A 21031-nucleotide genomic window follows, 5' to 3' on the forward strand; every position below is an offset into this window, starting at 1 on the left:
AAGGTGCCCTGGCCTGCCTCCACCTCTATTAGAAATAGGATCCCCTGTGGCTGCCCTCTGGAAATGCTTTACCCATAAAGTGAATGAAGGAGCAGAAGTCCCTCTAGGATTCCCATCCCCCCTGCCAATTCTCTACTAACCTTGGTGGGGGTAGGGCATTCCTAGGGCCTAGGAAAGCACACCCCCTTCCCAGGCCTGGTCTCAGCGCCTGTGTCGCTGGCAAGCACGCCAATTCACTGTGCATCCGTGGACTGGACTCCAGGAGCTGTGGCATCAAGGACTGCTTGACGGTGTCTCTCTCTCTCCAGGCGGCTGCTGAAGAGTGAACTTGGATCATTCATCACAGACTATTTCCAGGTAAGTTCTGTGCATCTGAGCATGGGTTGTATATTGCACGTGGGTACATGGACCCTAAGGGATGACTGATAATGGTACACAGGACATGCCTTCAACATCCAAAATTATGTATCCCGAGTTCCTCCTATGTGCTGGGCACTGCAGTGCAGTGGCTGTGGAGACATACAGGACAGGTTTCCTTGCTCTTTTGGAGATTACAGTCTCAGGCAGCAGTTTGCAGGCGTTTTGGTCTCAGGAACCCCTTGATGTTCTTAAAAACAATCATTTATTTGGATTAACTGTATCTTCACCATGATAGAAATTAGACATGAGAAACTTTACTGTATGCCTTAATTCATTCAAATAATAAACCTCCTGCATGTTAGCATTAATGACATGTTTATGAACAATAACTTTTTCAAACTAAATGTAGAAGTGTGGCATTGTGTTATATGCCTGCAAATTTGCCTGCAGACTGGATCCTCTAATCGGCTTCGTCATCAGTCTATTGTGATAATGCACATCTGGAAAATATTGCACATAGTCTCTGGAAAATTCCACAGTACACTCACGGAGGATGCAAGGCAAATAACAGCTTAGTGTTGTTAAGAAAATCGTTTTGACCATGTGGAAGAGGTCTGGGTGATCCCCCAGGGGACCCTGAACCACACTTGGAGAACTGCTTCTCTACTGCCATTCCCTCCCACCCAGTGGATGGTACCTAATTGAGTGTAATGATATGTCCCTTTAGTCAAGTTCCTTCTTGTCATTAAGCCTCTCAGTCTGTTCTGTTAAAGGTAGAATTGAATCAGACAAGCTAACATCCCTCCTGCCTAGACACTGTTGTCATGCAGCTAGTCAACTCAAGACTCCAAGTTCAGTCACAGACGGTTTCTAACCCACTGGCACGAGCTGGCTTCCTGACTCCAGCCAAAGGCACGTGGTGGGAGGGCGTGGGGAGGTGTCATGTAACTGAGTGGGTGACTTCCACGAAGTCAGAGCTGAGTGTCTGGGGCAAGCTGCTTCACCTCTCTATGCCTCAGTTTCCCCATCTGTAAAATGGAATTAAAAAAAAAATGATCTACCTTATAGGTCGCTGCTCTGTCCACATGAAATAATTCATGAAAAGCACGCAGCACATACTGTGAAGGGGCCGGGGCCGGGGGCAGCAGAACAGAATGCTTAGAGCCAGACTGCCTGGGTTCAGCGCCCAGCACGGCCACTTTCTAGCTGTGTGACCTTGGGAAGTCACTTTACCTCTCTTATTTTAGTATCTTGTTCTGTAAAAACAGGGGTCATAGAATGTAACCTTATAGGGCTGTTGTGAGGACTAAGGTAATTATTATTTGTTAAGTGTTCGAACAGTGTTTAGTACAGAGTAAAACAGAATAATGTGTTCATTAAATATCTATATACTGTTGACCCTTGAACAACATGGGTTTGAATCACAAAGGTCCACTTGTACACAGGTTTGGTTTATTTTTTAATAGTAAATACTACTATATTTACTGTAGGATCCATGGTTGGTTGCATCTGTGAATATCAAAGATCCTGTGAAGCAGAAGACTGACTATAAATTATATGCAGATTTTCAAGTACGTGGAGGGTTGGCCCCCAAAGCCCCCCATGTTGTTCAAGGATCAGCTGTATACATATTCTTTATTCTAAAGTGTAATCCGCCCATTTTAATGGGAAAGTGACATAAAAATCCGTAACAAATTGGTTTCAGGTTGGTGATGTTATTCTGTGTCTCAGGTGAGCATACTTTTAAGACAGTATAAAGAGTTTGTAGGTTTTAAAAACAACACAAGCATCCTTTCATTTTCTTTGCATAGATCAGGAAGCTTAAACTTTTATGTGCACTTTGAAAGAATGAAAAATGTCAGTTGTTACACACACCCACACACACACACACACACACACACACACACCAGAAAATGGCCACTTGGCCATTCTAAATCTGGACAAAGCAAGACCCAACAGAAGCCCGGAATTCAGTCAGGTCAAAGTCTCAGCAGCTTGAAAGACAACCCCTGTCCAGGGAGAGAGACAAACAAAGATTAAAGAAGAGATAATTAGTCACAAATGTGAATCATTTCAGTTGCCTTTGACTCAGAGGTCAGTCTTGTCCACACTCCTTCTCTCGCTGTCTCTAGTGACTGAGTTTTAAATCCTACTACAGAAGTGGTTTTTCATCCCCTCCTGGAGAAACCTGCTGGCCCAGCTGCCTTCCTCATTGACATTTAAAATAGACAAGGTTCCCTGTGTGGTTTCAACCAGGTTTGACGTGTCAGTCATTGCTTGGCTTTGGGGGCTCCCCCTCGGATGGGTTGGGGAGGGCTTTTGGGTGGGGATTTGTTTAACTGGGAAGCCCTGAGGTTTCGAGGGCAGTTAGTACTGCTTACAAAGTGTGCCAGACACTTAACAGCTGGTAACCACATGTCATGTTTTATCTAGAGCTTAATCAGAGAGACTGCTTGGTGACTATTGAGTCCCTTCTGGGAGTTTTTCATGATTTCAAATCTGGGTTTTTCCTTAGTTCAAGGTGCTAGATTGGAACAAAGACTATCCTAGACACTGTTTGTTAAAATGTAGGTTTTAGGTCTCATGCGAGCTCAGAGCCATTTTTTAAAATGCATTTGATTCTCTAGTCCCTAGAAATTACCCAGCACATAGTAGATGCCCGGTAAACTTTCTTGGGCTAGAGGAAGGGGTTGTCCACCGTGGATACATGAGAGATTTGAGGAGGTGTATGCCATGGTATTGAGCAACCTTTGCCTTCATGGTGTTTCCTTATTTTCCTTTGGCACTTCTGATCCTGCCAGGAAAAGTCTTGGTTTGCGCCCTTGTGTCTGTTACACTTCTGCAAGACTTGATGATCTTTGCTGTTTAATGAAGAGACAGCAGGTTTCAGACTTAGTGTCTTCAGCCAGAAGCCCTTAATTAGAGTTACGTAACATCGTTTAGTTTGCATTGAGTAGATCCTTGAGTTACATTCTGTTTATGGTAAATGGGGTTACTATGGTTTCTTTTTTAAACATATTTATATTTTGAAAAAGTGGATTGAGGGGAACTTCCCTCAGTTCCCTGGTGGTCCAGGGGTTAAGACTTCGCTTTCTAATGCAGGGGGTATGGGCTCCTGATCAGGGAGCTAAGATCTTACATGCCTTGGGGCCAAAAAACCAAAGCATAAAACAGAAGCAATATTGTAACAAATTCAATAAAGACTTTAAAAGTGGCCCACATTAAAAAAAAATCTTTAAAAATAAAGAATGAAAAAAATGGATAGATTGAAGAAAAATAGTATACAGGAATAACTGTAAGCGGCCTTGGTTGTGGCCAAGAGGTGACGGTGGTTCAAGAGAGACTCAGGTTTGGAAAGTCATTTGCCAGGCACCCTTGGTAATGGTCTGGTTTCAAAGCCACGCCGAGAATAGTTCTTCAGATGAAGAGGGAAATCCAGGAGGGAAGGCGGATAGAGGCAACCTCAGCCTTCATACTCAGTTATCAGCTGTAGTTTTAAGAGGGACAGTCAGGATGGGCTCCAGAAAGAGCATTCCTCCAGAAAAAAGGAGGGGGCAAGGTCTGGGGACAAGTGAGGAATGAAATCTGGGGGTGGACTGTTGCAACCCACATGCCATGGACATGGCTGTTGGGTAAGGTGACGAGTGGGCTCCTCTGTGTGGAGGATCAGATGACCACCCTCCCAGACATCTGTACTCAGCAGTGAGATCTGCTTCCTGGTACCCAGAACCCCCAACCCAGAGATCACTGTTGGTAAAATCTATCACTGGGGCTCCACTTTTGAAAGTGAACATTCTCATTTTGCAGCTTAAAAAAAAGATGGTCTTCAGGGAAGAATAATGAAAATGACCCCAGGTGAGGGAAGGGGGAAAGCAGGTGGGAAAATGGTGCTTATCTTATGCCTGCACACAGAGAAGACAGCCCGTTTGATTGGCAAAAGCACAGATAGATTTCCAGAAGACACCAGCCAGAAAAAATCTTTGACATTTGCAGTATTGATTTTCTTTATCCTTTGGTCTGTTTTGAATTGCGCCCAGAAGGAAAATTGGGGTTTCCGACAGGAACTCTATCCTAGAGACAGCCCTGGGGGTGTAATTGGTTTCTTTTAACTCTGGAAATGGATGATAGGAAATGCTCTGCATTTTTCTCTTAACTGATTAGGTACCTTGGTGGTTTGGGATGTGGGGATGGGAAGAGTGCAGATAGCACTCTGTGTTTCTGCATCTGCTGGCTGTGTTGTGTCTGTTGGAAGCTTTTCCTCAAGCCCAGAAAGTTAAATTACTTTTGGTGCAACCAGAGTTTTGCTTGATACAGAAACTCAGTGTGTAGTCAGTGACTTTCAACGAGATTTGTTCTTTTTGTTTAGTCACTCAGTCGTGTCTGACTCTTTTGTGACCCTAGGATTGTAGCCCACCAGGCTCCTCTGTCCATGGGATTTTTCCCAGCAAGAATAGTGGAGTGGGTTGCCATTTCCATCTCCAGGGGATCTTCCCAACCCAGGGACTGAACCCACGTCTCTTGCATCTTCTGCATTGGCAGGCAGATTCTTTTCCACTGAGCTACCTGGGAAGCCCTTGAACAAGACACTACCTAGCAAAAGGGGAAATCTGGCAACCACACTTGTCAGTGGGTCACAGATGGCCTAGTAGTGTGTGATAGAATGTTTCTATCTTCGCATATCTGTGAGTCCCAGGAGGCCAGTTTCCCATTAACTCACCATTATCAGAGAGGATTCATCAAGGGCATGTGGCACGTGGCAGGAAGCTGAAGGAGAGACCCAAAGAAGCGTCCTGGTCACCATGGAGTATGAAATTGAAGTGCAGAGCTGTAGATACATCCATACAGGTAATACAGAACATTATGTTAACTGAAGCCCTGAGTGGAAGGTAAAGGCTTAAAAACAGGCCCAGAATAAATACATTGTTTAGGTACAAAGATAGGGCTTGTAAGAATCCAGAAAAATTAGGGTGGAGAAACAATAAAGAGTGGGGGAAATAATTTTTGCAATTTCCACACCCAAATGGAATAGGGTACAAAAGTTTAATCCATTTCTTTAATCCACTTGGAAAGGCTAGAGTGATTCCTGAAATGGGAAAAAGGATAAATTAGGAGGGCTTCTCAGGTGGCGCTAGTGGTAAAGAACTAGCCTGCCATTGCCAGAGACATAAGCGACTCGGGTTCAACCCCTGGGTCGGGAAGATCCCCTGGAGGAAGAAATGACTACCCACTCCAGTATTTTTGCCTGGAGAATCCATGGACAGAGAAGCCTGGTGGACTACAGTCCATAGGGTCACAAAAAGGCAGATATGACTGAAGCAACTTAGCATGCAAGCACGTGGTAGTGACGGACAGTTCCCATATACTGCTTTGAAGGTGAAACTGGAGCCAGAATCCAGAGGGGCTTTAAACAAGAGGAGCTGAACTCCAGGATGAAGATGGGAGAGATGGGGAGAGGATGATGTCTTTCGGTGAGAAGGTCATTAGAGGTTGCATTTTGAATTTGGCCAGCTCTCGGAAGAGAGGCCTTAACTTACGTCCAGAGTCTATGAAAACTGGGGTGGCCTAACGCTTCCCTTGGCTGCTGAGAAGGGAGAGAAAAAGTTGGCATAGTCTGGGGGCTTCCAGGATGACCCCTGGCTCTTTCAGGCTGCCTTCTGTGGGGTTGCCCACCAGCCAGCTGCTTAGCTGTACTTAATTTCCTTGGCAACTACTTGAATTTTGTGCAATTATTTGAACATTTTTATTGGACTTTCCTCCTATTTCATGGAGATAAATGGAAAAATGAGTCTTGAAATGGATAACCATAAATCTTAATATAAGTGAGAGAAAGATGGAAATCTGTGGACATGCTGAAACAGCAATTCTTTAGCTTCATCAGACGAGGTTATTACACATTCAACTGTTAAAGAAGGAACATGTACATACCAAATGCTGCAAATATAGCACCTGAAGATGAGCTCCAAAAATGAGGTGTAATTAGGGATTTTATCATCTAATGCTCTATAGAAACAGAACTCCCCCTTATAACACCTCAGTGTCTTGTTCCACATGCGTATGTGTTTTTGGAAACCCATTATGGATGAAATTGGGTGACTAGGCTGGGAATGGCAGGAGACGGGTTTAGGGAACCAGTGTGAGAAGGGATGGAAGACAGAACTAGATGCTGGACACATGAAAACATCTAGCACTTCAGTGGCCTGAGAAGTTAAGACTGAGGTGGGAAGGCTAAAGAGTATTATTAGACTTGGAAAGCAGCAGGGGGCCTTTCTCGGAGGCTGTTCTACAACTTAAAGGAACACAAAAATAACCATCATAGTAACAAAAGCCAATATTTTCCAACATTTATGTGTCAGGCATTGTTCTAAGCTATTGGTTCTCAAAGTGTGGTCCTCAGACCTGCGTTTTCAGCATTACCTGAGAAAGTGTCAGATAAACAAATCCTCCGGCCCCTCCTCAGACGAACTGAATCAGAAACTGTGGGGTCCGGCCCAGCAGTCTGTGTTTTAGCAAGTCCTCGGTGATTCTCGTGTGCGCTCAAGTCTTGAGACCTGATCTGAGAGCCGTTCCTGCACTAAGTCATGTGGTCCTCCTGACAGAGGATGAGAACATTTTCATTGTTATTGTTTAGCACGTATTGCAGCTGAACCTGGGGAAAGAGAGGTTATCCACTATCATTCAGCTTGTAAAAGACAGCGTGCATGCTAAGCCGCTTCAGTTGTGTCTGACTTTTTGTGACCCTATGGACTGTAGCCCGCCAGGCTCCTCTGTCCATGAATTTTCCAGCAAGAATACTGGAGTGGGTTGCCATGCCCTCCTCCAGGGGATCTTTCCGACTCAGGGATCATACCCTGTGTCTATTATATCTCTTGCATTGGCAGGCTGGTTCTCTACCACTAGCGCCACCTGGGAGGCCCAGTAAAAGGTAGAGTATAGATCAAACCCAGGCCATCTGGCCACGGGAAAAAATCTTTTGGATTATATAATTTAAGTGTTAAGAATGCCCTGGAGACATCCCCTGAAAAACCCCAGAGAAGAAAAATTTCAATGCTCTTAAATTTTATATTTTTCGGTATCTAGCAAAACAGACATGGGACTGTTTTCCTGCTTCCTCAAAAAATAACTTGAAAAAAGCCCTAATTCACCCTTTCAGTGAATTTTTACCAGCAAAATGATGCTAAATGAAGAATTAGCATTTGTACCAAGTTTTAAATTGTCTTCAGTCTCCCATCTGGGGCTTTCGCTCTGGTCTCATCACTCCTACACATTGGTTTATTAAGAACTCTCTGGGCCTGGGGGTGAGTTTTGTTTATAAGACTTTTTATTGCTTATCTAGGAAGACATCCAGGTTCACAGGAAATGTAGACATCCTTAGAGATGATGGCTGTACTTTCAAAGTCACAAAAGGGGAAAAAAATGGAGGTGACCCATGAATCCATCATCGGCTTGATGCCAACGACAACAACCTCTGTAGACGTTGCTGTTGCTGGAAACAAATGCGTTAATGGAAACAATTGGTTAATACAAGTTCTTGGTAGGCAGAGTGACATCCTGCCAAATCCTTCTGGGGTAGGAAAGAATGTCTTATCTGGAAATAGGATCCATCTGGGAGCCAGGTGTGTGCCTTGCTGGATATAGAATGGGGTTGGGAAGATCCCTTGGAGGAGGGCACGGCAACCCACTCTAGTATTCTTGCTTGGAGAATCCCATGGACAGAGGAACCTGGCTATAGTCCATGGAGTCGCAGAGTTGGACACGACTGAAGAGACTTAGCACAGCGGAGAGGGAAGCCCCAGGAAAGCCCTTTTGGAGAGGCAGAAGTTGAGAAGCTGTAGCAGGATTGGGCAGCAGCAATGACCCAGACGAACGAAAGTTTTGGTGGCACCTAGTTACATAGCCTGAAATCGCCAAGCCAACCTCCCCACCGTATCTGAACCAGATGGATCGCATCTATTTTCCTTTGTGGGCAAGGGCATTAAAAATCTCTCCAACTGACTGGGCAGAAGAGTGTGATGCCTAAAAACACCAGCCTTTCTGCCGGGAAGGTCTGAATCCCAGTCCTTGCCAGAACATTTTCTGGCTGTGTGACTGTAGGCATGTTACCTAGCCTCTCTGAAACTCAGTTTTCTCAGTGATAATATAGCTGTAATCATGAAGGCAATGGCACCCCGCTCCAGTACTCTTGCCTGGAAAATCCCATGGACGGAGGAGCCTGGTGGGCTGCAGTCCATGGGGTCTCTAAGAGTCGGACACGACTGAGTGACTTCACTTTCGCTTTTCACTTTCATGCATTGGAGAAGGAAATGGCAACCACTCCAATGTTCTTGCCTGGAGAATCCCAGGGACGGGGGAGCCTGGTGGGCTGCCGTCTATGGGGTCGCACAGAGTCAGACACAAGTGAAGCGACTTAGCAGCAGCAGTAATCACAGTACCTACTTCAAAAGATTGTTGCCAGTTACTATAGGAGATGACATATATCAAGTGCTTTGTATAATACAAACTGAGCCATCAAGGAATGATAGCTGTTCACCTTAGTATTTTCTTTTTTTATCATCATTGCTGAAGTAAAACAGAGTCATATGCTGGGGGAAAGATTTGGGCTTTGGATTCCAACCAACCTGAATGCAAATTCTGGTCTCACATTTGCTAGTTGCTTCTCTGAACCTCAGGGCTTCCCTGATAGCTCAGTTGGTAAAGAATTCGCGTGCAATGCAGGAGACCGTATTTTGATTCTAGGGTCAGAAAGATCTGCTGGAGAAGGGATAGGCTATTCACTCCAGTATTCTTGGGCTTCTCTTGTGGCTTAGCTGGTAAAGAATCCACTTGCAGTGCGGGAGATCTGGGTTCAATCCCTGGGTTGGGAAGATCCCCTGGAGAACGGAAAGGCTATCCACTCCAATATTCTGGCCTGGAGAATGCCATGGACTGTTTAGTCCATGGGGTCGCAAAGAGTTAGACACGACAGAGTGACTTTTACTTTCACTTCTCCGATCCTCAGTTTCTTCTTCTGTATAAAGGGCCTCAGTTTGTGGCAATGGTAAAGTGAGATTACGCATTCTAAGGGTACAAAACAGTGCCTGACAAAGAGTAAAAACCAGTGTTATCCCTCCTGTCATCCTTTCTGTTCTTACTGTCATCTTCACTGCTAAAGCACCAGAAGCAGTGGATGGTTAGCAGCCTTAAGCATTTACAGAGCTCCTACCCTGTGTGGGAGTAGCATCATTCACCCCAACTCCTAGCTCGTTGGTTCTTCATTTTCCGGAGCCCTTCTGGCCGGGCCAGGGAGCAGCCCTGCCGTCGTCACAGGCCCACTCTCTCCTCTGTCCTCCCCAGCTCCTTCTGCCCACTCTCCAGGATTACCCAGGATGAGCTCAATCTTTTCAACCCACTGAAGACTGCATAGTTTTGATACTTTTCCACAGACACCCTTGTGTTTTGTTTTGTTGCGTTTTTTTTCCCTGGAGCCTTGTTTTTCCGCTGGCAGCCCATTTTCAACATCTTCATAAATACAGGTCAGCTGTTTTTTGTTTTTTTTTTTTCCCTTCTGGATCCTCTGCCACTTCATTAGAGGGCTATATATTCCCCGTCCAAGTTCATTTATGGGGGCTGCATTAAGTAACAACTGGCCCATTTCCTAGGCGGCTGCTATTGAATATAACTGGTTCTTTGGCTCAAAGCCTTTGGGTTGGGAGGTGATGGGGTTGGTGCCACTGGGCAGGGAGTGCAACAAGAGGAAAGTCAGGATCCTCTCCAGCTCTGCTCCCGTACATTTTCTCAGCACCTTCTAGAGTCAGGTGTTTATCTGGGGCTGGGAATACTGGCAGGTGAGGCCAGGGGGAACAGACGCTTAGAAAGACAGGATAGCTCTCTGAATCCAGGCTGTTTTTCTCTTTTTTCTTTAAGTCTCAGCCGTTTTAATCTGCACAGATGTCCAGTTGGTGTGTCCTTGGGTGTAGTGATCAGCAGACAGGGTGGCCTTCGTCATTAGCAGGTGCAGAATGCAAATGTTGCTACCGGGGCGTGGAAGGCACTTCCCTTCCCATGGACCTGCAGCTGCCACCCACCATGGACAGGGGACCCCCAAGAGTTATAACCTTCACAGTCTTGGTACATAGATCAGGGGTGGTCAAGAGGTCCCCACTGAGTCACCAGCACTCGAGCCAGAGCTCTGCCAGCCCAGGGCAGGGAGGTCTGCCGCCTGGCTTTCTGCAAGATGCTGCAAGGCACCAGGCCTGGGCCCCCACCGACGCGACCCTATCATCGCCTTAGGAGTAGGATGGCAGCAGGGGTGGGGCAGGGCGGGGGAGATTGGCAGGGCAGGGAGCAGCAGGGGTGGGGAGCAGGGACCTAAAAACCCCTCCTGGGGCAGCTGTAGGAGACAAGACCACAAGTGAGCTGAAGTCAAGCCCCTGGGGTGAGCTCCATTGCCCCGTCAGCCTTCTCTTTTAAAAAAACAGATTTAAAAAATAAAAATATTACAAAGTGAGGAAGGCAACTGCAGAGCACAAGTCCTTTCAAAGCACTGGGACCTTAGGATTACAGGGCCCTTTGGATCAAAGGGGGCCTGGTTGATTACAGTTCCCAGGAGAGCAAGTGATTGGCTCAGTTTGAGACTCAGGTGGGTCAGAAGGTGGGCATCCGACCAATCAGCGTAGCCGGAGATGCAGGCTGGATTCAAAGGGCTCAAGCATGCAAGAGGGGGCTGAGTGCCACTGAGTAGGTGGCGGACGACTCTCCAGAGAGGTGGGGCTGAGGGCCAGGCTAGCCCAAAAGATCCCGAATTCACTTAGCACGTGCCAAATAAAAGATGGAGATTGTACTTCTAGCTGCAGTGTATTCAACTGTAAAATAAGAGCAAAATCTACAAAGCCTAGGAGTAAAAATGCTTTCTTTAAGATGCTTTTGAAAGGTGCTTTAGCTTTCTGGAAAATGGGTCCAACCTAAAAAATTATTGAAACTGTGTGTGACCATTTGATTTGGGCCACAGGGCTGAGGAGAGGTGAAAATGACTAGATGATTCTGAAGGCCCCTTTTCACCTCAGGTTTTTGTTAACTCTTATTTTAATCTAAGCTACAGAATTTCTATGCTATGTATCATGAGAAATTTAACAAGAATGTTTTCTTTTCCATTTCTTCCATAATACACAAATGACTTCCTTAGTTTAAAAAAAATTTCCCCCAAATGTCTCCTTGTAGGGGGAGGACCTGGAAAAGAGCAGGAAGGAGAGCCTATGCCATTTTTTAAAGTTTGTCTAGTAAGATGCAAAGTAGTTTTCATCAAAGGAAGAAAATGCCATTTGTAAAATAAGAGCAAAATGTACAAATGCCTAAGGGTATTAGAATTTTGGCTTCCCAGATGGCTCAGTGGTAAAGAATCCACCTGCCAACGCAGGAGCCCAGGAGACTTGGGTTCAATCCCTAGGTTGGGAGGATTCCCTGGAGTAGGAAATGGCAACTCATTCCAGTATTTATGCTTGGAAAATTATATGGACAGAGAAGCCTAGTGGGCTACAGTCACAATGAGTAGGACACGACTGAGCATACAGCCTATTGCATACTAGAATTTTAGGGACTTACGTCACTTTCTCTCTTCTTAAAAACATTCTTTCTTACCTTAATTTCTTAAAAGCAAAAAATGGTCTGTAACATCCAAACAGGCTATATGTACTCAGTGAATATTTATTAGCTTCTACCATGTTTTAAGCATTGTTCTCCAAGCCAGGTAACCTAAATTACATGGTCCTCACCCCTAAGAACCTAAAATCCTGACACATGGGATATACTGATTCATGATATAACCTGGACTAGGCTTTTATTTCTCTCGGTGCCTTAGACACCCCCCACCTTTAAAATGTAAGTAATTACAGTGCAGGAACATAACTATGAAACCTGCATCACAGGGAGGAGTCTCTCGGGCATTTGGAGGTAAATCTCAGAAACTTGAAATTAAAGGGGATTTGTGGCTATTTTGGAAGAAGGCTGGGGTACCCGTGTTGGCAATGGAGGCAGTGATGGAGAGCAAGGCATCAGGACTCCTCGCAAAGAGCACCTGGGGACCTCCTAAGACATCCTCTGGGCCAGTGAAAGGGACCAGGGCTCAGACTTCAGGCCTGAATTGGGATTTTTGCTCAGAGCCATTTGGTGGGGGTTGGTTACATCTGGAAACACCTGTGCCATCCATTCCTGCCCAGCTAAGGTGGCACAAAGTCCTGATTGTGATCATCTCAGTGGTGCTGTGGTGTTTTTCTTGCTTCTGGGATTCGTGTGCTTGGTGGAAGGCAGAGGACACAGACTTTCACCGTCATTACTTGTCTGTTCCATCATTCCTAGGAAAGGAATTGATCTTTTTCCCTTTAACAGAGTTGCTGGACTCCCATAGGATGTCACTGTAACTTTGAGTTGGGACTCCATCTTGAAACTAAATGATGGCTAATTACTTTTCAAATTAGGTTATAGCTTGGAAATTTTAATTGGGTCTCTAAAATCCCATATATATGTATTAGTCACAGGAATGTGATAGTGCTTTTGATAAACTACTTTAATATGTTTGATGTAGGTCCATTCATTATTGAATCTCTTTACCCACCTGTCCTTTCGTGAAGATAGTTGGGTTAAGAGAGCAACTATATTGCCAGTCCAGGTTCGATGCACGATACTGGAAGCTTGGGGCTGGTGCACTGGGACGACCCAGAGGGATGGTGTGGGGAGGGAGGAGGGAGGAGGGTTCAGGATGGGGAACACGTGTATACCTGTGGCGGATTCATTTTGATATTTGGCAAAACTAATACAATTATGTAAAGTGTAAAAATAAAATAAAATTTAAAAATTAAAAAAAAAAGAGAACAACTGTTGTTGTCACTGCCCATTACCATTGATTACTGTGTGTGTGTATGTGTGTGCGCGTGTGCACGTGTGCGTGTGTATTTAATCTTTTGGCTGTGCCACCATCATGTGGAATCTTAGTTCCCCAACCAGGGATCGAACCCACGCCCACAGCATTGGCAGCTTGGAGTCTTAACCATTGGACCACCAGGGAAGTCCCTGTGTGTATTTTTATAATATTATAAGAACTTTATGATATTGCTGGTGTGATGCTATTTTACAGATGAGGGGCTCAGGACTCAGGAAAGGCAGCCCAAGATCACACAGCTAGAAAGTGGCTGAGCTGGACTTGAACACCTGTCTGATCTTTCCTCTCACCATCATGGTAACAGGGTTTTAGGGTTTTCTAAAGGAGAACACTAAGAAATGCATAGGTTTTTGATAGGGTATATACCACTGTGGCGGAGAAGGCAATGGCACCCCACTCCAGTACTCTTGCCTGGAAAATCCCATGGACAGAGGAGCCTGATAGGCTGCAGTCCATGGGGTCGCTAGGAGTCGGATACGACTCAGCGACTTCACTTTCACTTTTCACTTTCATGCATTGGAGAAGGAAATGGCAACCCACTCCAGTGTTCTTGCCTGGAGAATCCCAGGGACGGGGGAGCCTGGTGGGCTGCCGTCTATGGGGTCGCACAGAGTCAGACATAACTGAAGCGACTTAGCAGCAGCAGCAGCATACCACTGTGGATCCCCCACACCATAAGCATAGGCCTTTGATCATCTAAAGATGTGAGGTAAGTGGTGAGGCATCTCTGAGATTCTGTGACCTTTGGAAAAGCTGCCTGCATTGTGTGGGACCAGCTGTAGCCTTTTGAGGGAAGAAGGGGATCTGGGTGGGAAGACCTGCTGGAAGGCAGCAAGGCAGAGTAGAAAGAACATGGCTGGTGGAGCCAGGACGATTGAGTCTGTCTCCTGTGGGCAAGTCTACCCTGACCATCAGTAAAGTCAGGGGGTAATAGCACCAACTTGATCAGATTATTGGGAGGGTCAGAATTAGATGAGACAAAGAATAAATATCCTGTGATATCTGCAAAACACCTAACAGTTGTTGGTTGCAATTGCAAAGGGACTTCTTACTCTGTTTTCCCACAACTTTCTCATGCACTCACTCACTGAGGGACACACACTCACTGCTGCTTAAAACTTTTCAGGCCGTCTCTTTCATGCCAGCTTGAGAAACCGTCAGTTTTTATAAAAAGTCTATCGTTTCTGCATAATTTCCCATTGCCTCCATGCTCCACTTTCTGAGTTTATATGAAGGGCTCAAAGGACATTGGGTGTCCACCCTAGTCCTTCCAGACAGTCCAGCCAAGCTTGTGGTCACATCTTCCCTGGTTGGAGGGATGGGAATGCCGGTTGGGTTTGGCTTTCGTCTCCTTCGTGACGGACTGTCTCGCTGACTCCTCCCGAAGCCTCAGCCTTCCTAGAGGATCGAAGGCTTCTTCAGCCTGGAGGCATGACAGTGTCCAAGTACCTAGAACTCCATGCCTTCACCCGCCTAGAGTGGACAAGGGTTAGTCACGCAGTGAAGTCTTGTGTCCTCTGTTCTCTTTCTGCAGAACCAGCTTCTAGCAAAAGGACTGCTGTTCGTGGAGGAGAAGATCAAGCTGTGTGAAGGCAAGTACAAGGCAGCCCCCGTCTGGTGGGAACTCTGACTCAGCCTTTGATGCTTGGACAGCCGAAATGAGTCTGTCCAAGAGAGGCAGGCTCCAAGCGCGTGAGTCACCCCAGACGCCTCTTCTCCAGCTAGGCGGCAGTGTTTCAGTTTGAGTCACTCCTGGCGGTGCAAGTCAGACTGTTTGAGAAATGAGGGGGAATCAGGGTGGCCTCTTGGGAGACCACCATAAGGGCTGGTTTTCAAAAGATGTATGCCAGGAGTCTCCTTTGAAGGAATACATTATACTGTAGATCCTGTTCCCTCTGGTCTGATCCAGGCTATTTCCTATTGACCTTCGTACTGTTTCTCGGGGCTTCCCTGGTGGATCAGATGGTAAAGAATCTGCCTGCAATGTGGGAGATCTGGGTTCGATCCCTGGGTTGGGACCATCCCCTGGAGAAGGGAATGGCTACCCACTCCAGTATTCTGGCCTACAGAATTCCATGGACAGAGGAGCCTGGCGGGCTACAGTCCATGGGGTCACAAAGAGTCAGACATGACTGAGCAGACTTTCACTGTTTCTTGAGGTCGTATCTGTCAGATGGTCCACTCATTTGAGGGAGACTTAGCAGGCACCCACTCAGTGGGGTAAGATTTAATAAGCAAAGAAAATTTCCCCAGCCTTAAAAGATTCTAGAGTCTAACTGATAGAAAGGCATTGAATGGAGCTGGGAGCTGGAATGAAGACAAGAGTTGGCCAATAGACCCCATGGCGCCACTTATGGTTACTGTCAGCTCCCGTCAACGTGGATCCTGGTTGTAGCTTGCCACCTACTTCTTGGGTGACTTTTGGCAAGTTTCTCATCGCTTTGAGTCTTGGTTTTTCAAATAATGTTTTAAATGATAAAATGGAGGTAGGGATTGTAGGGGATATAGGAGTAGAACCAGCACAGTGCTGTCCCTGGCACATAGTAGGTATGCACACTGGTTCCTTCTTTTTTTTCTACTCCAGCCCAGAGACCTCTACTGTTGATCAAGTTTACTTCTAGATTCAGATGTATCAGGCAGTGGACCATCCCTTTTTCTCTTCCCCTTCTCTGGGAAAGACACTTGTGTCCGTGTCTCCTGGAAAGCCAAAGTAGGAAGAAAAATGAGAAACTGACCCTGGAAAGTCCCAGGGCCTGGCACCCAGTGAGTGCTCACCAAAACTTTGAAAAACCAGAGGTTCAAAATTAACCTCTGTCTACTCAAGAGTTGACTGAACCTGCAGCCTTGTTTCCCTCAAATGCAATTACGTTGAGAGCTTCATGGCCTTTTTGCATTTTGGAGTGGGGCTAGTACCTAGGCGTGAAAGGTGGGTGGCTTCCACGTCTTCGACCACGTTGTTTGTAGGTCATTTGGAGAGTTATTTGAGAGTTATATGCTCCTGGAAATGTGGATAACCAGAGTTATGAATGAGATCCTGAGCAAAACTAGAGATTCAAGGGACCTTAAAAGGGAAAGCTGACGGTCTTTCACCCAGGTGACACTCAACATAACTACATTCAGAGTCAAAACTCAGGCGCAGAGCTTGATAGGAGAAACAAGAGCATCCAAGTTTCTGTGTTTCTGCTCCAAAGCGTGACTGGAGGGCAGTGGCTGGGATGTTCTTGCTGGGTCCCTTCTTGTCCTGCGGTTGGGCGGCAGGGTCCTTTCTGCACAGTGAAGGCGCTCTTACATCTTCAACCAGAACATCTCTACATGTTAATTTTGTATGTTATAACTCCAAGAAAGATTTTATTGGATGAAAGTGTTTTGCTATAAAATCAAGTTTGGAATCTGTCTTATCATTGAATAACCTGTACTTTATCGACCTGACTTATACACGTCCACCCTGACTGATGGCTGCAGAAGGGACAGAGGCAGCCCTTAGCTATGTGGTTCTCTTTCGTAGGGAGAATATTTCTTAGACTTATTCTGTACACCTCTGGTGATCTAAACTTCTGTGGCAATTAGAGGACAGTTTTTAATAAGATAATCATCTAGAAGCTTCCATCCAGACCCCTTTCATCTTTGTAGGGGACTAAGCCCTTGACTTGGGGGCTGTTCTTGGAGGTAGAGTCACTTCCTCCCATTAACTCTTTCCTCCCCAGGCTACTCTGTTTAGCTTGTCTCTCTGATGTTCTTCTCTGAACACTTTCCAAAACCTCCATTCCTCTCTGAAGTTTGCAGCTGACAATTAGACCCAGGTTCCCAGGAGAGGCACCTTCCCATTGCCGGGTTGAATGATGACTACATGTGCCAATGAGTACTCCGTCTTGGAGGTGAAGGGGAGAAAGAAGGAGGAGCACTGAGCAGCAGGCTTTCTGTCCTATCTTTCTAGTCGGCAGGGCCTCTGCTTGTCTCTGTGATGGAAGGCTCAGGATAAGGGCCATCAGTAAAGGAGATGGCATAGCCTTTTCTCCTTTGAGACACTCTCTCCAAGTGTTGGGGTTCATGTTGGCTTTAGGCACCAGCATGACCCAATGTTGCAAACTGTCCTCTTGATTTCCTGACTCCTCCCTGCAGTGAACTAGCAAACCTGCCTTTGAAAAGAGGATGGTGACTGATTGATTCATTCAGACATTTATTGATTATTTATTATGCCAGGTGCTTTGCTAGGTGCTGAGAACACAGTGGTGAGCAAAACTTCATAGAATTACAAATCCTGAAGGTGCTCACAGCCTGTAGTGGAGACATGTATTAATCAAATCACCACCAAATATAAAACTGTAACTGAGACAAGTACGAAGAATACAATCCATAACAGGGGGGTTTGACCAATGGGGGAGACTTTCCTGTGGAAGTGATGCTGGAGTTGAAACTATGAAGAAGATGAACACTTCATCTGTTTACGAAGATAAACTGATGTAGGTTAGGCAAAGAGAGAAGGCAGAGAATAGTCTCGACAAAGGAACTAGCATGTGCAAAAGCCCTGTGGCGTGGAGGGAGGATGGTGAGTGTAAGGGGCTGAAATAAAATTCACTTAGAAGGGGAATTCAGAAGAGGATGAAGATACAGAAGAAGAAAACAGACTCTCCCCAGCCAGGTTGCCATGGTGTGGTTTTCTTTATCTAAGAGGAAAGGAAAATGTTGGAGCTGACTATTAAGTCCTGCCTGCTCTGTCCTGTCCCGTATTTGGGTTAAGGTAACCTCCTTCCACTCACCAGCCTTGGCATTTACAAAAACGTATATACTCAATACTTGCCACTCATTCAATCAAAGATTTCCAAACAGTGAATTACCAATGTGTCTGGCACCATGCTAAGCACTAGAAATAGAAAGGTGAGCAGGAAGACAGGGCCGGTGCCATTACTCCCCTTCTAGTGGAGGAGACAGAGAAGTGAATGAGTGATTCCAACAGAGTGTAATTAGCTCTTGGCTAATTACAAAGGAGAGTAGAGGGTGTTATGGATTTGCATTTTCCCTGGTGTATTTCACTCTGACCTTTTAAAATCAGCACATCTTTGGTCCTGCCAGTTAAAAGTCATGGCTTCATTCTGTTCTCTCTCCCAGCCACTGCTTTTGTTGTCCGTTAAACTAATAGATGGACATCACTAAGTGAATCTTTCAAGATCTGTTCAATGGATCTGGCAATGTATTGCCAGACGCATCTCTCAGTGTTTAATCTCGGCTGACCCAGTTTCCCTGCCTCAGCTGGGCAGAGACAGTGCCCAGTCAGCTCTGCTATCTAGGTCATTAAACAGCAGCCACCGTGCAGACTCCCCTCTGCCAGTGCCCGCCTTTCCTGCAGGTGCAAAAGTTCCTCAAACAGCCTTCCGGTGGTGTTGGGTGACCTGTGTCCATCTAGCCTGGGGGTAGCGCTTGGCCAGGGCTGGGCTTCCTGATCCCGGGGGTGTGGATAGACATGGCGTCAGGAGGTGGCTGTGTTTTGCAGATGACCGTTCAGAGAGTAATGCCTTTCCAGTTACAGTGGGTGCAGGTGATAGTTTCTAAGTCCTCTTTCCATCTTTCTCAAGTGATAGCTCAAATCTAGACTGAAAAACCAGTGTCTTAGTGATTGCCAAAAAAAAAAAAAAAAAAAAAAGATAATATATAACTGTGCACTTGATCTTGCTGGATTATACTGGCAAGAACATGGGTTCTGGAAGCCCAGCTTGGTCTTCTATCTGTGTTCCTTTGAGCCCCAGATACCTGGCATGTCTGAGCTGTAAAAGCAGGGTAATAGCATCCATTCATGAGATTGCTTATAGATAATAGTCTAGCACAGGGCCTGATCATGTTGTAACCATTCTCATGATGATTGCAATTATTGTGTGCTTTTCAAAATTCAGCTTCCTTTTGTGAACTAAGGGAGAGAAGGCGTATTTGCATGTATCTTCCCATCTAATTCCATGTTTACTGTAGTAACACTCAGAGATCCAATATAGCTACTGAGCTTTCCCCCACAACACCCCGCCTGTGCTCCATTGGACTAGGAACTGCCTCCCAGCCACTCCTGTGAGTAATGACCACATTCTTTTCTTTCTTTCTCCCCTCCCATCTTCTCGCCCTCGTGTAGGTGAAAATCGCATTGAGGTTCTGGCTGAAGTCTGGGACCACTTCTTCACTGAGACTCTCCCCACCCTGCAGGCCATATTCTATCCAGTTCAGGTCAGTCTCACTGGGGAACGATCTCCTGCCGGCCTGGACAGTCTGTCTTACTCCCTGACCGGTGCCCCCTGGGGCCTGCCAGCGAATGGGGGAAAACCAGGAGCCTGGGCACTGCCCGAGTTGGATCAGGACCTCGGACATCTTTGGAAGGCACTCTGTTCTATATTTAGCATCTAACCTCAAGCAGCAAACAGTGCCTGCATACCTAGCAATTTGTAGGCTCTCCTTTCCCTCTTGGTTTTGAGTATGTCTGTATCTTGTTAGAGTGGTTTGTTTCTTCTTACTTTTCAGAAATAAGGGAAGATGGGGGAAGGAGACTTTTTTCCCTTTTCTTTCCTTTTTTCCCCTCCCCACTTTCTTTGAAGCACAGTTGTCTGGTAAGTTTCCTGTGACTCCCAAGTTCCGGGAAAGGAGTAGTGTTCCTTGCTCTCCATAAGCGATTTCCTGAAGACAATAAGGCCCATGATGTAGCAGAAAGAACTTCGGACCGGGAATCTGTAGTTGAGTGTGGGCAAACTCATTTCCCTTCTCTGAGCATGGATCCGTTTCATCTCCTGCAGAATGAGGAATTTACAGTACGAGATGAACAGCATCTCTTACGCTTCTTATTCTGCGAGCTCAGCTCATTTCTACCGCGTGCTGGGTTCCCTCTACCCTCCTGCAGGGGCCAAGAACAGGATTGGTCAGTGCCTGGTGAGAATGGACACGCCCTCAGGCAGACTGACCAATAGATGTTCTTCTCCAAAGTGTACGTGTCTGTCATAGGCTTCCGTTGCTGTGTGCTCACAATAGCTCTTCCCGTTGGGGTTACGGCTTCGCATGCAATCAGGTTAGATTTGGTGTGAAGCCATTGGTAGGAATTACCTTGTACCAGGGGTAAGGGCCCACGGGCTTTGTTTGCTCTGAATGCCGTTTTAAAGGAATTCTGGATTCTTTTAAATACACGTCAAATATTTTAAAATCGGGAGATACGCCTTCAGAGTCCCTTTTTCCAATTCCAATTTGCCCCTGACAATTCCGGTAGAAGCGTGTGGCCTGCAGCCCACTGCTCTTTTCATCCCATCCCTGCTCCCCGCTGCGCCCCCATGAGAGGATTTATAGCTTTTCTGTGGATGGCTCACCCTCTGTGTCCACAGACTTGTCCCTTCGCTGCGATACTCACTCCTCGGCCAGCAGTGGGTCTTAGGACGACACGCCTGGGAGGCAGGGTTGCCAGATACCACAAATTGACCTGCAGGATGCCTAGTTAAATTTCAGGTAAACAATAAACAATGCAATATTTGGGACATACTTATACTAGAAAGTTATTCAAATGTAACTGGACAGCCTCTGGTTTATTTGGCAGCCCTACTGGAGAAGGGGTGTAGACCTAGGTCCTTCTTAAGACTGTGTCGGCAGGGAATTCCAAGATATAGATACCCAGATGGGTTTTTTCTTTTTCACCATGCTTCGAGGCATGCAGGATCTTAGTTCCTTGACCAGGGGACCAGGGATCAAACCCTCACCCCCTGCAGTGGAAGCTCAGAGACTTAATCATTGGACTGCCAGGGAATTCCCTCC

At 46.1% G+C, this 21031-nt stretch overlaps 1 protein-coding gene across 1 annotated transcript in view; it reads left to right on the top strand.

The window, feature by feature from the left end:
• The window catches only part of PRR5L (proline rich 5 like), a 79919-nt gene that overhangs the window by 40240 nt on the left and 18648 nt on the right, over positions 1–21031 (top strand). Inside the window, exons 4-6 of the mRNA XM_055547773.1 lie at positions 309–357; positions 14802–14859; positions 19380–19471. Of these exons, the coding sequence (XP_055403748.1) occupies positions 309–357; positions 14802–14859; positions 19380–19471 (199 nt within the window). The remainder of the gene's footprint in view (positions 1–308; positions 358–14801; positions 14860–19379; positions 19472–21031) is intronic.

This window comes from Bubalus kerabau, chromosome 15 (assembly GCF_029407905.1).
Source record: "Bubalus kerabau isolate K-KA32 ecotype Philippines breed swamp buffalo chromosome 15, PCC_UOA_SB_1v2, whole genome shotgun sequence".
NCBI lineage: Eukaryota > Metazoa > Chordata > Mammalia > Artiodactyla > Bovidae > Bubalus > Bubalus kerabau.